This window comes from Ambystoma mexicanum, chromosome 10, assembly GCF_040938575.1.
Source record: "Ambystoma mexicanum isolate Mex_15411 chromosome 10, UKY_AmexF1_1, whole genome shotgun sequence".
In the NCBI taxonomy this organism is placed as follows: domain Eukaryota; kingdom Metazoa; phylum Chordata; class Amphibia; order Caudata; family Ambystomatidae; genus Ambystoma; species Ambystoma mexicanum.
Window position 1 is genome coordinate 1,443,315,725 of NC_090932.1, and position 21,745 is coordinate 1,443,337,469.

Genomic DNA, 21,745 nt, shown 5'->3' on the forward strand with positions numbered 1-21,745 from the left:
AGCGGGGGCCGCCTCCCGACCAGCAGGGAGGCTGGGAGAGTCCCTCCCATTCATGGACAGACGGCAGAGTGGCGACGGGGACCCGGCGTGAGGAGCGCTCGGAGTGGGCAGGAGTGTGCTCCTCGCTGGGAGCCCCAGGAAGGGCGTGATGCTCGCCGGGATCAAGAAGGTGAGCGCTGACTCGGAGGTGGGGACCCCAGACGCTTTCACAGGCCCGGACTGGACGTGGGAGGTAGCGCCCACCCGCACATGTCAGTGATCGGGGGGGCCGATGGTGTGAGTCCGAAGTGGCTGCCTGGAATATACACAGGGGGCCTTTGCAGAGTGGATGGAGCCTGCCCCCCCCTATATGAATGAGTTTTCTCCCGACCGCGATACTGACCTGAGTGCCGGCGGAGGCGGTTGGAGAACTCCCTCCTTGTGACTGGAGCAAACAAAAGCCCAACTTGGTGGTGGTCCTTTGGGGGGTGAGCACTGCGCTGGGTCCCGGGTGAAGGAAATTGGGGCCATGTGGGGGACCGGGGTCGGTGGGGCAGAAGGGAAATAAGGATCAGTGCACCAGGAACCTTGGAGGCCGGGTTTCCTCTGCCCCCCCCCCCCTCTGTACAGCATGTCAAAATCAAAGGGGAAGAGCGGGGCTCCCGTTAGACATTCCGCTGCTGCTAAACAGGATATGAGCCTGGTCCAGTTGTGGTCCTCGGACACAGCGACACACCCGAAAAGGCCCAGAGCGGAGCGCCTCCTGGCAGAGGTATCAGAACCTCCACGTGCCTCTAACTCGAAAGAAGAACTCCACGCCTGCTTCAAGGAACTACAAGAGACATTCATGTCCACTGTGCAGGAGCAGTTTAGCTCCGTAGGAGATGACATGAAGCAGGCGTTACAGGAGATTAGAGCGGACGTCTCCAAACTGGAAGAGCGGACAGACGCACTGGAGAGATCGGTACAAAGCATGGAGGAGGATTCTCTACAGAGCGGACATGTGCTAGACCACCTTGCAACCCTCACACACAATCTGGAGTTGCAAAGCGAGGACCTAGAGAACAGGTCCCGGGGATCGAACATTAGAATTAAAAATGTGGCGGTCTCAGTTCAGGCTAAGGACCTCAGATCTGCGGTTCAGTCGGTCTTCCGGGACATCCAGGGTGCGGACGAAGAAGACCAGGTGGGAATTGATAGGGTCCACAGGGTGGGCCCGAAAAGCACAGGTGAGCCCGGGGAGCGCCCCAGAGATGTCTTGGTCGCCCTCACCTCCTACCAGCAAAAGGAACAGATTCTGCGGAAGGCGTGGGATATTGAACATATCCGGATGAATGGAGTGGGCATTCCATTGTTCCAGGACCTGGCTTTAGTCACGCTAAAGAAAAGAAGAAGGATGGCTCTGGTGGTTAAGGAGCTGATCGCCCGAGATATCAGATGCAGGTGGACATTCCCGTTCGGCCTCCTCTTCACATGGAACGGCAAGCAAAGGAGAGTGCAAACATGCGAGGAAGGTCTGCAGCTCATGGGACTGCAGGAGACATGCGATGTGGAGGAACCTCGACGGGGGGGGAGACCAAGCGGAGGAACAGACCCGGATGGCGATCAGTTCAAAGCAGGAACGCGTCACGCAGAAGGGGAGGACGGAAGACGGGGCCGGAAATCACCTCCTGAGGAGTTGGATGGCCTCGGCCGTTGGGGGGTAGAGCCCCGTTGGAACACCGGAGTTGGGGATGGTTGCTGCAGAACATGAGGCAGAGGCTCGGCGGGGGAGGGCAGTCGAGCTGGTATACGGAAAGAGTGGTTCATGCGGGGTTTAGAAGCCCCCCGCTAGGTTATACCCAAGTATGCAGAGGGACGGGGGCGAGGGGCGACACGCCCCAGCTAAGTTAGACACCTGGTCTCTCCTTGGGAAAGTTATGATTGTTGGGGGGGACTTGGGAGGGGGGAGGAGGAGGGGTCAATGTTTCTTCTTGTTGGGCGAGGTTTGTGGGCGGGGAGGGATAGGGAAGGGAGAGGGGATGGCCGGAGGGATTCTCAGAGCTGGTCAGGTATAAGAGCCTGACCCTTCCCATGATTTCAGGCCCATGGGTTCCCCGCAAGTAATTACATTTAATGTGAAAGGGCACAACCACCCGGTTAGGCGGAAAAAGGTAGAGGGCCTTCTGAAAAGAGAGGGGGGGGGGACATTATCATGCTGCAAGAGACCCATATTAAACGGCAGGTCAAGAACAAACTGAGCTTAAAAGGATATGACCTGTTGGGGCAATCCAACGCATTGGACAAGAGGGCAGGAGTTCTAATAGCGGTACATAAAGGCCGGAACATCCCTCTTCATGGGTCGCTAATGGATAAGGAGGGGAGGTATTGGTTTGTGAAGGTCAAGATAGACGGGACACTCTGCACGCTGGCAAATATATACGTCCCAAATACGGGGCAAGACGGATTTCTGAGGGAGGCGTTTGGGAGACTGGAAGGGTTCGCAGAGGGAGAAGTCATCCTGGGGGGGCGATCTAAACCTGGGGTGGCACCCGTCTATAGATAGGAGTTTGGGGGCTGGCTGGGGACAGGGGGCACCCTCGAAATATCTCCGACAGCTGATGAGTCACCTGTCGCTGCTAGACGTGTGGAGGGAGCGCATGCCTCAACAGAGTGGCTTCACCCACTATTCACACGTCTACAACTCGATGGCACGGATAGATTATTTTTGGGTAACAGCAGGCCTTCTGGGGAGGATCTCAAATATAGAAATAGGGCCGATGTCGATCTCGGACCATGCCCCTTTGATGCTGGAGGTGAACTGGTTGTTTAGGAGATTGGGTCTTTGGAGATGGAGGCTTCCCCATGAGGTTATGCAGGACCCGGTTCTGGGAGAAGAAATCAGGGGGGAAATAAAGGAATTTCTAGCCATTAACGATACGGGTGAGGTAAAATTCGGAGTTGTATGGGATTCCCTGAAGGCCGTCTTAAGGGGGCAATTTAGGCAGCGAGAAATAAGCAGAGGCAGGCCTGGGAAAGGGAGCTGGAGGCGAAATTGGCAGATATTCAGAAGGAATGTGTGAAAACACTGACTCTCGCTGAGGATGGCTATGAGACATGTGCAGGGCCAGATAGACGTCCTGCGCACAAAAAAGGCGGAAATGAGTCTTCTCTGCCTCAGACACTGGTATTATACTAAAGCTAATAAGGCGGATAAACTGCTCGCGAGACAAATACGGATACAGCAAAGGAAGTGGCGAATTAAGACATTAACTAACAAACAAGGGGAGCGGCTCTCTTCGCTTCTGAAATGGGGGAGGAGTTCAGATCCTTCTATGAAGAGCTTTACTCCTTGGACAGACCGAATGGGGAGGCTCAAGATGGATATCTGGATTCTCTTCCGCTTCCCCGACTGTCTGAAAGCGATAGGGTCCTGTTAGAGGGGGACATAAAGGAGGAGGAGGTGCGCCGAGCAATCAAGAGCCTCCAGACCGGCAAGGCTCCGGGACGAGACGGTTTCACTGCGTCTTTCTGTAAGAAATTTGCAGAGGATCTGATTCCCTTTCTTACCAAACTGTACAATTCCTTTAGATAGGAGGGTAATCTCTCCCCGACCATGAATGAGGCGAAGGTTATGGCCCTTCATAAAGCAGGGAAAGACCCGACCTCGGTGGGTTTGTATCGTCCAATAGGCCTGATTACTCAGGATGCTAAGATTTACACTAAAATCCTTGCCCTGAGGCAGGCTCCACTGCTTCCTGAATTGATCCATGAAGATCAGTCGGGGTTTATCCCAGGCAGACAGACTCACGATAACTTGAGACGCATGGCCCACCTGGTGGAGAAGGTGGGTATACATGACATTCCAATGACTCTTCTGGCAGTCGATGCCGAAAAGGCATTTGACCGAGTAGAATGGTCAATGCTATTCAAAATTATGGATCGTATGGGGTTTGGAGTTAACTTCCTCAAGCGGATTAGAGCGTGCTACAATACCCCCTCAGTTAGAATAACGGTCAATGGGGAACTCACGGACAAGATAGAACTTTCCCGGGGAGCGAAACAGGGATGCCCCCCCCCGTCGCCGCCGTTTGCCATCTCCCTAGATCCTCTATTAATAAAGATACGGGAATAGAGTGCAATAAAAGGGGTAGAGATGGCTGGGAGGCAGCACAAAGTGGCCGCTTATGCTGACAATATCGTACTGACTATGAGGGACCCAGCCCGCACTCTCCCGGAGGTTAAGGTATTAGATGAATTTGGTGCGATAGCGGGTCTAAAAATAAATAGGAGTAAATCGGTGGCTCTACAGGTGACCAGGGACCTGGGGGGAGTAAAGGGAGTAGCGGAGACGCTGGGGCTGAGCTGGGCGGACAAAGACATTAAATACCTGGGCATCCGCATAACGAAAGGGGTGGACGGCATGTATGGGGTTAATTTCCCGGAGCTCCTGAGGGAGATTAAGAAAGACCTCAAGCGGTGGGGATCATTGGTGATTTTGTGGTTGTGACGGGTGGTGGCGATCAAAATGTCAGTATTGCCGAGGCTTCTGCACTACTTCCAGGCCTGCCCTATAAAAATCCCTAGGTCCTTTTTCAAGGCCTTAACTTAAGTTATCACCTTGTTCATTTGGAGGAAGAAAACCCCTAGGATCTCGAGGGCGGTGTTAACGGCCCCATTAGATAGAGGGGGGATGGCCAGCCGCATTTTTGCAAGTACTACCAGGCAGAGCAGTTGTGGGTACTCGGAGTGGATGGGAGAGGCGCAGCGGAAGATATGGGCTGTGCAGGATAGGGCTGAAGCTAGACCACCCCTGTGGGACCTCCTGTGGAAGGATAAGCGGCATAGGCACGTTAACCTGGGTCTGAGCGTGGTGATGGGAGCCCCCCTTCGAGTGTGGGATGACTTGGCGAAATGTGGTGTTTTGACAACGTGCCGGGGCCCTTTACCCCTATGTTTAGGAACCCAGATTCCCCCCCCGGGGGTGGAGAGGGGTGCTTGTAGAGATTGGGAAGCAGCAGGGTGCACGAAAATAGGAGAAATGATGGAGGGTTCGGGAATCCTCCCCTTCGAGAGGTGTGTGGAGGTACTGAAGTTAAAGAAGGCTGATAGGCTCAGATATGAGCAAATGAAACATTGGCTGACCTCGCCTCCGATAAAACGGGCAGCTACCCGGGACCTCTCACATTGTGAGACCTTTGTAACAACCAATTCCGGCACGACGAAGCTGGTGTCATCCCTCTACAAGTTGATATTGGGGCACGAGGGTCATATATGAGGAATGGGAACAAACCCTAGGGGAACCCATTGGCAGAGATCAGTGGGAAGCCCTGTGAAGTGATATTCCGAGGCTGTCCCGCTCAGTGCAACCGAGGGAAATGTGGGTTAAAGTGATGACGCAGTGGCATCTGACTCCAGAAAAACTACATGTAATGTTCCCTCAGGTGTCCAATCAATGCTGGAGGGCTTGCGGGGAGGCGGTAACGTGGCGGCATATTTGGTGGGACTGCAATAGGCTGCAAGGCTTCTGGGGGGGGGGGGGGGGGGGGGGAGTACGGGCACAATTTCGGAGGATATTTCAGAATGCAGCGTCTATGGGGAACAGAGTGTGGATGTGTGGTCTCAAAGACGCAACAGCCAAGGCGCTTTCTAAGGCAGACTGGAGATGTTTTATGGGCCTGTTGGTGGCGGTCTGGTTGGCAATAGCCCAGTGTTGGAGAAGCCCGGACCCCCCTATGTTATCTAGTTGGCTACAAAGGGTCTGGTCGCTGATTACGATGGAAAAGCTCTCATCCACCTTAAGGGGGGGGAGGGGGTGAGATGGTTTTGAAAAAGACTGGGGCGTTGTGCTGGAATACCTCCAGTTGGACTATATGTTACAGTGGTGTCCGCACAATATAAGAATTTTGGACGTCTTCAAGGCATGAGATGTTAAGATGACTCCGAGGAGAACCTCCGGCGGGAGGTTGAAGGGTTTTGCTCCTGTTTATTGAAAATGGATAAATAAAATGTAAAAAAAAAAAAAAGATTGCCTTTTAGCTGTCTTCCGACAAGGAAAGGCACCCCTTGACTTGTCGGAAGATTGCTTTTTTGACTGAATCATTGAAAGAGATTTATGTGACCTACCTGCAGCTAACTTCCCTCTACGTTCCTTCAGTGCTTTTACCGTCACCAAAAGGCAGGATTCACACTCCGATGTCTTGTGATTGGATTAGAGAGACCATAAAAACACCAGAGGGGGGTCCAATAAGGGACATTTTCGCCCCGCAGTCGTGACATTTCTACAACCCCGATTTGGGCGTTCACGCTGACGAAGATGCCATATTTTTTCAAAATAACTGTAAATTCACCAAGGAACCGAAGCGTGCCGATCTTCCGTAGCAATAGCTCTCAGAAAAAATGGTACTCAAGTCAATGGTCGCTGCGCTATATACCAGTGATTACGGTGACATTGAGACAGAAGGGCCAGGAGGGACATAAAGTCGACAGGCATGGACGCACAGCACCCCCTGCTGGAAAATGTTTACGAAGCAGCTGAAGCTGGATATGGATATATCGAAAGATGAGGAATACCTGGGAGGACAATTAATTCTAGAGTAACTTATGGTTTATACTTTGGTCTGTGTACCTTCAAGCATTGCGTTGCGTTTTTATAATGTGTTTGACTATGACAAAGTACTTATCCCAATACTTAACTTGGCCTAACTGTATTTATAATAAACCTTTATTTTTTATAATACCTCTGGTTGGAAGTGTTTGTTGAACCCTTGGTAAACTGCCAGTCCTTTGTAACTTGCGACAGCCCCCTACCCTTCTAAACTAACCCTGGCTGCTCCGTCTATGCTACAATATACTCAGGTGGTAGAGCCTTATATACTAAGAGTGGAGTCTTGTACTGTCTCAGTTGAATGGTTTTACTAAGCCCGTAGTTGGACTTAAGAAAATCTCTCCCAACACCCATCAACATTTTTGATCCTTTCAAGGAAACCACCAGAAAGAAATAAAAGAACAAATAGCCAGGTGGTCATTGGACAGTTGAAAACCGTAGAATTACGAATTACTGAGAGAAGAACAAGTTACTTCTTACCTTGTAACGTTCTTTCGACGGGATGTTCCTCCGACGTATTCCTTATCTTTGATAATACGTTTCCAGCTTGCTGGCCTCGGAAATTTTTTCTGTAGAGGGTGCTGCGCGTCGACGTCCACCGAGTCGATGTCCCTCGATGGCCACGGTATCGGCGCCGACGTCACCATGCCCATAAATAGCCACGCGCTGCGTCCGTTGCTCAGTTCCGGTTTGTAGCATAAGAAAAGTCATGCCTGAATTGGTTATTGACCTTGAAGGAGTGTAAGCTGCAACCACAAGGGAAGTATTACTGCGGGGATGGATGAGAGGGGCGATAAGGAATACGTCGGAGGAACATCCCGTCGAAAGAACGTTACAAGGTAAGAAGTAACTTGTTCTTCGAAGGGATTGTGTCCTCTGACGTATTCCTTATCTTTGATAGACTCCCTTAGCAGTGGCATGTAATTGGAGGTGGGAGTGAGAATGTTATTTATCCCTTTAGGGGTGGACTGAATGTAATACGGCCTTGCCAAATCTGGTCTCTTGACTAGTGGAGGAATCCAGGTTGTAACATTTTGTGAATGTATGTGCGGATGACCATGTGGCAGCCGCACATATGTCTCGGACTGGTAACCCTCTTTTGAGAGCCGAAGAGGCTGCGATACCCCTGGTTGAATGAGCCATAAGATTTTGGGGTGGCGTTTCCCTACCAGTTTGTAACATTCCAGAATGGCCAAAATAATCCACCTAGAGATGGTTTGTTTAGTTATGGATAGTCTCAACTTGTGAGCCGAGTATCCTACAAACCGTTGGTCTGCTTGCCTGATCCTAGCCATTCTGCTGATGTAAAAGCTGAGAGCTAGCCTTGGGTCCAGCCTATGTAGTCTTTCTTCCTCTTTCCCCGGATGGGGAGGAGGGTAGAACGAAGGTAAGGTCATTTTCTGAGTAATATGAAATTCAGAAACCACCTTTGGGAGGAAATTAGGCTTCACCAGTAGGACAACTTTGTCCTTGTGGAAAATTGTATGTGGGGGTTTACAGGAGAGAGCTTGTAGCTCGCTCACCCTCCTAGCAGATGTTAGTGCTACCAATAGGACAGTTTTAAGCGTGAGAAATCTCGGCGAACAAGAGTGAAGTGGTTCTAATGGAGTGCCCATTAGGAAGTTTAAGACTAAATTTAAGTCCCATAAGGGAACCTGGAATGGTTTTGGAGGATAAACATTAGTTAATCCCTTGAGAAATTGTATCACTAGAGGAAGTTTGAAATACGATGGTTCCTCCGCAGTGCGCTTGAAGATAGAAAGCGCTGCGAGATAGCCTTTTACAGTGCCAACTTGAAGGCCTGAGTTTGCCAAGTAGAGTAGAAACGATAACACCGTTGGTGTACCACATGAAAAAGGGTCGATATTCTCTTCCCTACACCAGCTGCAAAATTTGTTCCAACGGCAGCGGTATAAATACTTTGTTGCTGGCCTTCTGGCCGAAAGCAACACCTCCATGACGTCATTAGGGAGATCCCAATCCTTGTACCTCACCCTTTCAGAAGCCAAGCGTGAAGGTTGAGGGTTCTGGTGTCTGGATGGAGAACCTGGCCTCCCTTCTGCGAGAGAAGATTTTCTTTGAGTGGAAGACGGATTGGAGGGCAGATGGACATATCTAGAAGATCCGGGTACCACGTTCTCCTGGCCCAGTCCGGGGCAATTAGGATCATGGTTTTCCGGAATCTTCTCAACCTCCTGATCATTTGAGGAATAACAGGGACTGGTGGGAATGCGTAAAGGAGTGGAAACTCCCAGTCCACTATGAACGCGTCTCCTAGAGCTCCTCTCGGAGGAAATTCCCTTGAACAGAACAGATCACACTTTCTGTTGGTGCTTGTGGCGAACAGATCCACCTGAGGGGTTCCCCAAAGGGCGAAGATCTCTTGAAGGACTTCCTGAGCTAGCTCCCACTCGTGGGAGACTGTGCTCTGCCTGCTCAGAGCGTCCGCTGTCAAGTTCTTCTCTCTGGCTAGGTGGACTGCCGATAGAGAAATTCCTTCCCGAATTGCTCAAAACCAGAGCTGCATTGCCTCTCTGCACAGCGGCAGTGATCCTACGCCTCCTCTTTTGTTGAGGTAGTGCATGGCCACCGTGTTGTCCGTCATTATCAGGACATTTCTCCCCTGTACTGATGGCAGGAAAGCTTTCAGGGCTAGTCTGATCGCTCTCAGCTCCAATAGGTTAATGTGTAGTCTGGACTCCGATGGAGACCAACGACCGCTGATGGTCAAGTCGTTGGCATGGGCTCCCCACCCCGTGAGTGAGGCGTCTGTGACTACTGTTATCTCCGGCCATGGTTGCCAAAACAGTTCTCCTTTCAAGATGTTCTCTGGATAGGCCCACCATTGAAGGTCGCGGGCTACTTTGTCCGGAATCCGGAGATCATCTGTCATTCTCCCTGAGAATTGCGACCACTGAATTCTCAGTGCCCACTGAAGAGATCTCATTCTCAGGCGAGCCTCTGGCACAAGGAAGATGCAGGATGCCATGAGGCCTAGCAACCTGAAAAAGTCAAAGGCTGGGAGACGTTGGGCATTTTGAAAATTGGTGACCATCTGCAGAATATCTTGAGCCCTCACCTCTGGTGGCGAGGCTTTTCCCAGGGAAGTGTCCAGGACCGCTCCAATGAACCGGAGTCTCTGTGATGGTATCATCTGTGACTTCTTTAAATTGAGGGAGAAGCCCAGTTTGTGAAGGAAGTGGCAGACATAATCTAGCTGGACCTGGGCTTGTTTCGAAGATACAGCCCTGATCAGCCAATCGTCCAGGTAGTGATAGACGTGGATCCCTTCCCTCCTTAGACTCGCCGCCACTACCGACATTGCTTGGTGAAGACCTTCGGGGCGGAGGTCAGCCCAAATGGCAGAACTCGAAATTGATAATGAGAGTCGCCACTTGCGAACCTCAGGTATTTCCCGTCTTTGAGATGGATTGGCACATGGAAATAAGCATCCTGAAGGTCCAGAGATACCAGCCAGTCCTGGAGCTGGAGGGCCTGAAGGATCTGAGAGAGAGTTACCATCTTGAACGTAAGAACCCTTCGACAACGGCGTCGATGGCGCCAATCCATGCGTCGAAGGAATCTTCGACGACGGCGAAGATGGTGCCTTCTTACCCGATGGCTTGTGGCGCTCTCGGGTGGAATGTTTCGCCGGGTGCAGCGACTCGCAGCGTTTTGATTTTGTGGTTTTTTCACCCGGGGTATCACCCTTCAGCTGTCTTTGAGGGGGTCGAGGCCGCTTTCTCAAAGACGCTTAACATTTTCTTTCTGAATTCCTCCCACTCAGCCCGAGAGCTGTGTTTTGTGGGACAGGAGACCCTTTCTGGGGAAACAGAAGACGACGAGGAAGGGATCTTTGACGTCTCTTTTTTGAGTGTCTTGATCTCGACGAATGGTGGGAGCTACTTCGAGATCTAGAATGGGAATGCTTGACGGCGAGGAGACGAATGCCTCGACTCAGCCGAAGAAACCTTCAAGGAGGTTTTGACTGACTTACCTCTCTCAAGCTTCCCCTTGCGCTCCTTCAAGGCTTTCGCCGTCATGGACATGCAGTCCTCACACTCCGAACAATGGTGCTCGGCTCCCAAGCACCACAAGCAGATCCTGTGTGGATCCGTTATCGACATTTTTTTACCGCTGTCTCGACATTTCTTGAAGCCGGATCGCGGTGTCGCCGGTTCCGATGCAGATGCCATCGAGAACGAGTTGGTATTTATTCGAGTAGATATAGAGTTATCCTGACTGAACTGAGCAACGACGTTCGAGGCCCCACGAAGCGCGGAAAAACGGAACTGAGCAACGGACGCAGCGCCTGGCTATTTATGGGCATGGTGACGTCGGCGCCGATACGGTGACAGTCGAGGGACATCGACTCGGCGGACGTCGACACGCAGCGCCCTCTACAGAAAAAATTTCCGAGGCCAGCAAGCTGGAAACGTATTATCAAAGATAAGGAATACGTCGGAGGACACAATCCCTTCGAAGTACGGTTTATTTATACATTTGATCAATAGGTGACTAGAGCAAAACTGCAATGAAAACAATTGGGTTTGAGGATCAGATTAAGCAGCATTATTGTGTACATATCATGTGTGTATGTTTAGTCTTTGAAGCACAAAAATAAAAGGTAATCTGCATCAGCAATACCTTGATGTCGCACTCGTCTCTGTGGGGATTTACTTTTCTCCAGATTATCTTTTTTAGGAAGGAGTACTGGTGTTTCCCACAATCTTGTAGTCGGGACTGCAGTGCATGGCCGTAGATCACATTGGTCCTAACCAAGAAAAAGTTGCAAAACCTGCTCAACAGAAATTTAGAAAACCAACCTCAAATCAAAATGTTATTAGGTATTTATTTCAGTGATCCATGAGCAATGAATTCTACAGCAGTAACTGGTTGCATTACAGCTAACCTTTGAAGGGACATACAAAATAAAGGAAAGCCTACTCACCATTGTGATAAAGGTACTGCTAGTTCCCGTTCCTCAAAGCTCAAATGCCACACCGAGGAAAGAGATGAGACTGGAGCCCTTTATGTTTAATAAAGAAGAGCATGGGAGGACACACTTGGTAGACCTAAGTACATCACCTCCAATTGGACCAGGCACCAATCACTAATCCTCTGAATATTAAATAACAGGAAGGAGACTAATTATTAGGTGGTGTGTGGAAGAAAGGAAACTATGGACTAAACGTTCAGTAGACAATACAATAAGGAACATTTCCATACTCCTACATCCCGTTTCCTCCATATTCATAGGATGTGTCGAGATGAATTTCTTAAATCTGGCCTGGTGGACACATTTTAGGAGGCCACCCTAGTTATGAAGAGACAGCTCCGAGAGGTTATCCAAAACACCTTCAGGGTACGTGGATGAGCAGACACAGCTGAGTCTCATGGATCAATGAAGCCACACAGTATGGCACACAATAATTGAATTTAGACAGTCAAGTTTAAAAGTACAGTTATTTACTAAAGGCCTTCTGAACACACTATAAAATGAATCTAACGGGTAGTATTATTGCACAACACTTCATGATACAAATATATGGAGTCACCATAGTTCAAATAAACATAACTTAATTACTAAAGCAGTTAAGTATTTTAGATGCAGCAAATGATGGGAACCAGATCACAAGACAAAGTCCCAACTTTAGAAGTCCAAACCCCAACATGAAGGACCTTGTGCCCAAAAGTCACAGTAGCCACAATGTTTCTCACAAGTATTATGTCTCTCTAGTCAGGGTTCAACATGCTTGTTTTGTTGATAGTTTTAAGGTTCTACAAATATTTTATCTAAGGCAAGTAAGCATTTTCCCTTCTTCCAGACCCAAGGCTAACCCAGTGGCAGGCTATTCGACCCAGGTTCGACGACCAAAAGATGAGCAAAATGGAATAAGGAGACAAACGGACTTGTTTGCACGAGGGAAGACTCAGATTTTCCCTGGATGCCTTAGTGGATTGTCAGGGGGGTAGGGGGGTCACCTTGGGGAGGGGGTTGATCTTCAGCCGTCTGTTAAAAGTGAGAGGTGTCAAGGAGTTGCCGGTTCAGGGATTCTTACAGCTGAATGGAAAAGCAAGAAGCAAGCTTTTTCGGAGCAGAAATGAAGAATCCACAAATGCAGATACATTGAGGACACTTCGAAGGTTGAAGGAAGGCGAGGTTCCCTCCCTCCCCCTGAACACTGTATTGTACCTGTTCTTCCCCCTCATCCCCCTCAAGTGAAATATAACTGGTCGCAACAGCGCCTTCATGCCTGGGGGTTTTGGGTGCTTAACAACCGTAAAAAAAAAAAACAAATAGTGGTTCTGCACACAGGTGACAAAGGGGGCGTCCTTCCAGTCACCGCAGCTGCTCCAGGACAGGCTCATGTGAGGGAGGAAAGCTGCAATTCAGGGAGAAGGCCACTTGTGTCCCAGGTTGACGACTAGCAGAGTTCCGGACTCTAACGTGGAACAACAGCGCTTTTGTTGGGGTAGCCCATGAGAGAGCTGGTCAGTGCACCGGGCAGTCCAGGGACAGTGCTGAAGGCTCTGAAGGAATGGATTCTCTAAATGCATCTAGACTAGTTGGTCCCTCTAGTCCAAGGGCTGAAGGAATTCTCAGGGTCTTCGGAGATCAGGCAGATGAGCGTGGCTTCACCGGGCTGGCTACTGTAAGCAATGCTGGGCAACTGCAGGGGTTGTCTTTGGATCTTCAGCACATAGCTCTTCTTCGAGAGATTCTTGGCTCCAGCGAAGATCTGAAGAAGTGGCTGCAGAGGTCCCCTTTTCCAAAAGCAAGTCCAAGCACGATCAGCGCCCTTCAAACAGCCAGCAGTTGTCCAATCAGGGACAACTATTGGTTTCACATTTGCCCCACACCCAGACTTTCTGGCACCATGGAGATTGACTGGAACTGGACAGCTCCCGCCCCTTCCTGGGCCACATACACACAAAAGCTAACCAGCCCGCAAAATCCACAGCTTTACTGGGCAAGTTCATAACCTTATAAGTACTTTCCTGAGCTAAGAGGGCTGGAAGAAGGTCAGAGTACAGTATGGCCAGAGAAGCAAAAATCTCATGCACTGCCATTTTAGGGCAATAGGCATGTTTAGAAGCCATATGTGGTTAACACGAATGTGCACCCAAAAACATTTGAAAATTAAAAGATAAAGATGTAACTGCTGCCACCAGCTTGTCTTTAGATACATATCAAAAAGTTACCAAAAACCCCATTAAGTTGATACAAAAGCATCCCTATTGCACTGTGATATAAGGTGCTGTGGGCAATGTTACAAAGTAAAGGTATGCAAAAGGGAAACAGTGTCCCAGTACTGATAGCCTGAAGGACTGATCAGTTTCCCCAAAAGAATGAGTTAAAAAGGCAAAGGACGTGAAACTGGAGGGGTTCCATGGGAAACTATGGAGGAAAAGTTAGCAAAAAGATATTTTCTAACAGGATGTTAAATAGCAAAATTCTGCTGAGAGGGGGGAATAGTCGTTCCAGCAAGGGACGAAAAATTTTCAGGAATGGGAGGGGGTTTCTCCTGAATGAACAAGTTACTTCTTACCTTGTAACGTTCTTTCGATGGGATGTTCCTCCGACGTATTCCTTATCTATGATATTTGTATCTCCAGCTTGCTGGCCTCGGAAAAATTTTTTCCCAGTAGAGGGTGCTGTGCGTCAACGTCCGTCGAGTAGTTGCTCCTCGACGGCCACCGTATCGACGCCGACGTCATCATGCCTATAAATGGCCACGCGCAGCGTCCGTTGCTCAGTTCCGTTTTGTAGAGTAAAGTAGTTATTGTATGAATGGTTACTACCCTTGAAGGAGCGTAAGCTGCAACCACAAGGGAAATGTTACTGCAGGGATGGATGGGAGGGGCGATAAGGAATACGTCGGAGGACATCCCATCGAAAGAACGTTACAAGGTAAGAAGTAACTTTTTCTTCGAAGGGATTGTGTCCTCCGACGTATTCCTCATCTATGATAGACTCCCATAGGAGTGGTATGTGATTGGAGGCGGGAGTAAGAGATGCCATATTACCCTTTAAGAATGAACAGCGTGTAACACAGCTTTGCCAAATCTAGTCTCTTGACTAGAGGAGGAATCCAGGCTATAAAATTTGGTAAAGGTATGTGCGGACGACCATGTGGCAGCCGCACATATGTCTCTAATTGGTACCCCTCTTTGAAGAGCTGAGGATGTTGTGATACCTCTGGTGGAATGAGCCCTTAGATCTTTCCCTGCCAATTTGTAGCATTCCAGAATGGCTAAAATAATCCATCTGGAGATGGTTTGTTTGGTTATTGGTAATCCCAACTTATGTCCTGCGTAACCTACAAAGAGTTGGTCTACTTGTCTAATTTTAGCAAGTCTACTGATGTAAAAATTCAAGGCTCGCTTAGGGTCCAGCCTGTGTAGTCTCTCTTCCTCTTTCCCCGGATGGGGAGGAGGATAGAATGAGGGTAGAGTAATCTTCTGAGTAATGTGAAATTCCGAAACTACCTTTGGGAGGAAGTTAGGCTTCACCTGTAGCACTACTTTGTCCTTGTGAAAAGTTGTATGAGGAGGTTTACAAGACAGTGCTTGTATCTCGCTAACCCTTCTAGCAGATGTTAATGCTACCAATAAAACAGTTTTGAGGGTGAGAAACATCAATGAACAAGAGTGGTGTGGCTCAAAAGGAGCACCTTTTAGGAAGTTTAAAACTAGATTGAAGTCCCATAAGGGAACTTGGAATGGTCTTGCAGGGTAAACATTAGTTAGACCTTTAAGGTATTGTATTACCAATGGAATTTTGAAATATGATGGCTCCTCCGCAGTGTGCTTGAAGATCGATAGCGCTGCGAGATAGCCCTTAATAGTGCCAATTTGAAGGCCTGAATTTGCCAAATAAAGTAAGAAGGATAACACCGCAGGTGTACCACATGAAAAGGGTTCGATATTCTTTTCTCTGCACCAGCTGCAAAATTTATTCCAACGGCAGCGGTATAGAGTTTTAGTTGCTGGTCTTCTGGCCGAAAGCAACACCTCCATGACGTCATCTGGAAGGTCCCAATCCTTGTACCTCAACCTTTCAGATACCAAGCGTGAAGGTTGAGGGTCTTGATGGCTGGATGGAGAACCTGACCTCCCTTCTGCGAGAGAAGATCCTCTGTACGGTAGACGAATTGGAGGACAGATGGACATGTCCAGAAGGTCCGGGTACCACGTTCTCCTGGCCCAATCCGGGGCAATTAGGATCATGGTCTTCCGAAACCTTCTCAACCTCCTGATCATTTGAGGAATGACAGGGACCGGAGGAAACGCGTACAGAAGTGGGAACTCCCAGTCCACTACGAACGCGTCTCCTAGAGTTCCTCTCGGGGGAAATTCCCTTGAGCAAAACCTGTCGCACTTCCTGTTGATACTGGTGGCGAACAGATGCACTTGAGGGGGTCCCCAAAGGCCGAAGATCTCTTGAATGACTTCCTGAGCTATCTCCCATTCGTGGGAGACTGTTCTGCCTGCTCAGAGCGTCCGCTGTCAAGTTCTTCTCTCCGGCTAGGTGAATTGCCGATAGAGAGATTCCTTCCTGAATTGCCCAAAACCAGAGCTGCATCGCCTCTCTGCACAGTGGCAGTGACCCTACGCCTCCTCTTTTGTTGAGGTAGTGCATGGCCACTGTATTGTCCGTCATTATCAGAACGTTTCCCCCCCGTACAGACGGCAGAAAAGCCTTCAGTGCCAGTCTGATGGCTCTCTGCTCCAACAGGTTGATGTGTAGTCTGGACTCCGATGGAGACCAACGACCGCTGATGGTCAAGTCGTTGGCATGGGCTCCCCACCCTGTGAGTGAGGCGTGTGACTACTGTTATCTCCGGCCATGGTTGCCAAAACAGTTCTCCTTTCAAGATGTTCTCTGGAGAGGCCCACCATATAAGGTCGTGGGCTATCTTGTCCGGAATCCGGAGGAGATCTGTCATCCTCCCTGAGAATTGTGACCACTGAGTTCTCAGTGCCCACTGAAGGGATCTCATTCTCAGGCGGGCCTCTGGCACAAGCAATATGCAGGATGCCATGAGGCCTAGCAACCTCAAAAAGTCGTAGGCTGGGAGACGTTGGGCATTTTGAAACCTGGTGACCATCTGCAGAATATCTTGAGCCCTCACCTCTGGTGGCGAGGCTTTTCCCAGGGACGTGTCCAGGACTGCTCCAATGAACTGGAGTCTCTGTGATGGTATCATCTGTGACTTCTTTAAATTGAGGGAGAAGACCAGCCTGTGAAGGGAGTGGCAGACATAATCTAGTTGGATCCGAGCTTGCTCCGAAGAAACTGCTCTGATCAACCAATCGTCCAGGTAGGGGTAGACGTGAATTCCTTCCCTCCTTAGACTTGCAGCCACAACCGACATTAGCTTGGTGAAGACCCTCGGGCGGAGGTCAGCCCAAATGGCAGAACTCGAAATTGATAATGAGAGTTGCCAATTGCGAACCTCAGGTACTTCCTGTGCTTGGGATGGATAGGCACATGGAAATAAGCATCCTGAAGGTCCAGAGATACCAACCAGTCCTGAAGCTGGAGGGCCTGAAGGATCTGAGAGAGGGTTACCATCTTGAACTTGTCCTTCCTGAGGAACTTGTTCAATTCTCGTAAGTCCAGGATTGGTCTCAGTCCTCCGTCTTCCTTTGGTATGAGAAAGTAGGGGGAGTACCAGCCCTTGTTCCTGTCCGCTACAGGTACCGGTTCTATGGCACCTTTCTCTAGCAGGTCTACAACTTCCTGCAACAGGAGCGGATCCGGCACTTTCAGAGGGCTGTTCCCCGGTGGATGTCTCTGAGGGATGCGTAGAAAGGGCAGGCAGTAACCTTGGGCAACTGTCTCCAATGCCCAAGCATCTGATGTAATAGCCTGCCATTCCGTCAGATGGTGAGTTAACCTGCCCCCTACAGGTGTCTTGTGATGGGAGACCTCAGAGTGGTTTGGGAGCGGCTGATGCAGTTGCCGAAGGTAAAGCAGCTCCTGCTGATGCGGCTTTCTTTCCTTTACCCTGTCCACCACGGGTAAATTATCCTTGGCCTCTGAGTCGGTTGTCCTCTGCCTCTTCCATATGAGGAATAATAGCGAAAGGACCTTCCTCTCCAAGAGGATCCTGAGGGACGAAAATTAGTTTGTCGGATAGCAGCTCCTAGTGACTTAGCTGCTGCTTTAGATGTTTGTAGTTTTTGCAAACTGTCATCCGCCTTTTTACCAAATAGGGAAGAACCGTCAAAGGGCATGTTTAAAAGCCTGGCCTATACGTCAGATGCAAAGCCGGACTTTCTCAACCACGCATGCCTGCGGATTGTGGTGCTTGCCGCCATGGCCCTGCTGATACTGTCAGCAGAATCAATGCCAGTTTGAAGGGACTCACACATTGCATCTTCACCATCTCTGATGATATTTAAAAATGCGTCCCTTTCTTCTCTTTCCGGAATGCAGTCAGCCGCCGATGAAGCACACTCCCAAAGGGTGTGGCTGAACCTAGCGAGCGTACAAGTTGCATTAATAGATTTTAAAGCCATGCTACAGGCTGAGAAGACTTTCTTAGCCACGGCATCATATTTTTTATCATCCCTATCCCGAGGAGCAGTAGGGTAAGCAGAAGTACTGCCTGATGAAGTTGAAGCCTGGACCACAAGACTCTCTGGAGTAGGGTGCTTAGATAGGTATTCAGGGTCAGCAGCAGATACCCTATATTTCGCTGACAACTTCTTGTTAACCGCAGGGACAACTTCAGGAGTTTCCCAGTTAGTATCACCCTCAGCTGACTTCGAGGGGGACGAGGCCGCTTTCTCGAAGACGCTTAGCATCTTTTTTCTGGATTCCTCCCACTCAGCCTGAGAACTGTGCTTAGTGGGGCAATGTACTCTTTCAGGGGAACTAGAAGACGACGATAAAGAGGATCTTCTTTGTCTTTTTTTCGAGTGTCTAGACCTCGAAGAGTGGTGGGAGCCACTTCGAGACCTAGACCGAGAATGCTTTCGACGGTGAGGAGACGAATGTCTCGACTCTACCGTGGAAACTTTCGAGGAAGTTAAAATTGACTTACCTCTCTCGAGCTTCCCCTTCCGCTCCTTCAAGGCTTTCGCCGTCATGGATAGACATTCCTCACACTCCGAACACTGGTGTTCGATTCCCAGACACCACAAACAGATCCTGTGAGGATCCGTCAACGACATTTTCTTCCCACAGTCTCGGCATTTTTTGAAACCGGACCGAGGAGTCGTCGGGTCGGAGGAGGAAGCCATCGAGTAGGAGTCGGTTTTCTCGAGAAATATGAATATATATCAACTGATGAACTGAGCAACGGTATTCCGAGGCACACGAAGCGCGGAAAAACGGAACTGAGCAACGGACGCTGCGCGTGGCCATTTATAGGCATGATGACGTCGGCGTCGATACGGTGGCCGTCGAGGAGCACCTACTCGACAGACGTCGACGCACAGCACCCTCTACTGGAAAAACATTTTTCCGAGGCCAGCAAGCTGGAGATACAAATATCATAGATAAGGAATACGTCGGAGGACACAATCCCTTCGAAATCTTGCTTTTTTACTTTGAAGAAATTAATTTTCACGCTATTAGTTGCGTTTTTATCATTTTTTAGTGAAATTTGTTTATTTGTCTTCAGTATGTGGTATATATTACAGTACTTTCAGGGCTCTTGCATCCCCATATGGTCAGCCGACACATGTTTCGACCTGTAGGTCCTTATCAAGGCTGATTCATATACAAAACCATGTAAAGTGACAATTTGTGACATTGGTGTGACATATATTTAAGCTAAGTGCAGAGTGCATGGTGTGAGGTGAAAAGAGGTGTGTTCATAATTGCATTATATGTTTTATACATAATATAATAAGTTAAAGACAAGCCGTCCAAAGGATTCAGCAGACCTTAAATTTGCATGCACGCAGTAATGTTTATTGAAAGAGTTAGAGCGGAATTACATTTTTGGGGTACTTTCTCCCCAACTTTGTGGGTCTCCTAAACTATTGTAGACCCTTATGTTGGTTAACCTTTTTATGACTAGGGAGAATTCTAAAGTCCCCATGCCATCAACCATTTTTCTGATGCGTTAGCCCTTGTATCCCATATGAATACCAGGGCAGGGGTGCATTTTAAGCACCCCATTTTGGTGGCAGAGTGATTTTATCACCCCGAAAGTGTGTATGGAGTAGCCTAGTGGCGCTGCGACTTATTTTTGGGTCCACCACCTTAACCGCATTAGTACCTGAATGCACCAGTATGGTAGCCATTGGAGTACTGACCTTCTGCCTGCCATGTTGTCGTGTGGTCCTTGTGTAGATCACAAGGCATGGCCAAAATGCCCATTTTGCTGACACAGGCTCATCCTCAGCCCACAAAGACAAACAGTGTTTGGGGTAAACCAGTACAAACTTGTCTAAAGTCCCACAGATATTACAATCCACATTTTATAGGGGAGTGACTTGTGTTTGGTGGTTCTTAGGGCCATCCCAATTTGCTGGCCACCAAATCTGTTTGTGCTGCCTGGAGGAGTGGGATTGGTGCACAGGCTTAGGTTAGTATCAAAGTGAATGCATTTTCAGTGTGAGACCCTGTGATTTCCTTCCAATCCATTTCCAATCCTTAGCCTCATGGCTACTATGAAGACCGCCTTGTGCTGCTGCTCAGGATCTTGGTTTGGCTATACTGGCTGGGTCCTTGCTCCTTTGTCCTGCATCTCATAACTGGTGGTATCCTGTCGTGGGCTCTTCCTTTGCTTTTTGTCGTCATCGCCCTAGCTGGTTGAATTGGCTGTCCTTGCTGGACTCATCCTTGATTAAAGTTGCTGGACACGGGGTACCATTCTTCTTTTGGTTCATGCCAGTCGGCTTGCCTTGGAAATCCAAATAGCTTGCTGTTACTCCGAGTCGGCTTCATCGTGGAACAACGTGGGTTACCTCCAACCATTACCTCTACTGCGGGAACGCTTCCTTGATGACTGGCTGTAGCAGTCTACTCTCCTGGGCTGACCTGCGGCTCTGGTTGTGACCCGCTTGCTCCTATTGCTGTTGCAGAGTTCTTAGCCTCTTGGGTTCTCTCTCCAGGCATCTTCTTCGTTGGGTTTCACTTGTCTGAGTCCATGGTGGGTTGTGGGTTTGAGTGACACCACTGCATCCCCCAAACACTGATATCTAGATCCAAAACACCCAAACCTTCCAGTGCCCCCATCATTCCTGTGCTGAATGTGTAGCATCCATAAGTGTACCTGTCCCAGTGTCCTGATCCTGTAGTGTATTCAGTTTTTTGAGGTTCCTTGGACCCAGAGGCAGTTGGTTTCTCAAGCCCCCACTTAGAACGTTAATTTCCAGAGTGGGTCTTGTGTTCCTCAAAAAGGCTCTTTCTGACATGCTGGTTCTGAAACCCTGGGCTGGAACTCAAGGTTCCCCCCCTGTAAGTCACAAAAATATATACCATCGAAACAAAATAAGATCACAAGAGACACAGATCGATAGTAAACAGAATGCAATGTTGCTTGGAGGACGCCTTGCCACCTTGACCTCCCTGGCGACGACGGCGGGGCCCATCCGACTTGCCTCGTCCTCTATAGGCTTCCTGTGACGAGGAACGGGCCGCTTGGCGGTACGTAAAGGAGCCACCACCGAATCCCTTGGAGGCACCCTGCTTGCTCCGAAAGGACGGCCTTCGTTACCGGAGAACGCCCAGGGCCCTAGCTGTCTCTGTGTCCGCCTTGATGGCTTGGAGGGACTCATCCACCGTTTTCCCAAACAGGTTGTTCCCATCGAACGGCATGTCCAACACCTTGGCTTGTACATCCTGGCGGAAATCCGTCGCCTTGAGCCAACCTCGTCGTCTAAGGCAAACGCTGTTGCCTAGCTGGCGGAAACCGGTGTCGGCAATGTCCGTTGCCACCGTAATGGCGTGGTCCGACGCCACAACGCCTTCTTGCAAGATCTCCAGGGCCTCGCTCGGCCCTCTTGTCATCCAGTAGGAAGTTCAACAGGGGGGCGATCTTGTACCATAACTCCCTGTCGTAGCGGGCCACGATCCCGAGGGCGTTGGGTGCCTTAATCGTTGCCACCGATGAGATAACTCGTTGTCCTATTGCGTCCAGCTTCTTCCCTTCACCGTCAGGCGGGGAAGTTGACGCTGAGGCTGATGCCCCCCCCCCCGGCTTTCTTCTT

General features: G+C 49.5%; 1 protein-coding gene across 1 annotated transcript in view; it reads right to left on the reverse strand.

Moving 5' to 3' along the window:
- The window catches only part of TRAFD1 (TRAF-type zinc finger domain containing 1), a 621,343-nt gene that overhangs the window by 215,064 nt on the left and 384,534 nt on the right, over positions 1-21,745 (reverse strand). Inside the window, exon 9 of the mRNA XM_069619500.1 lies at positions 11,213-11,339. Coding sequence (XP_069475601.1) covers positions 11,213-11,339 — 127 coding nt within the window. The remainder of the gene's footprint in view (positions 1-11,212; positions 11,340-21,745) is intronic.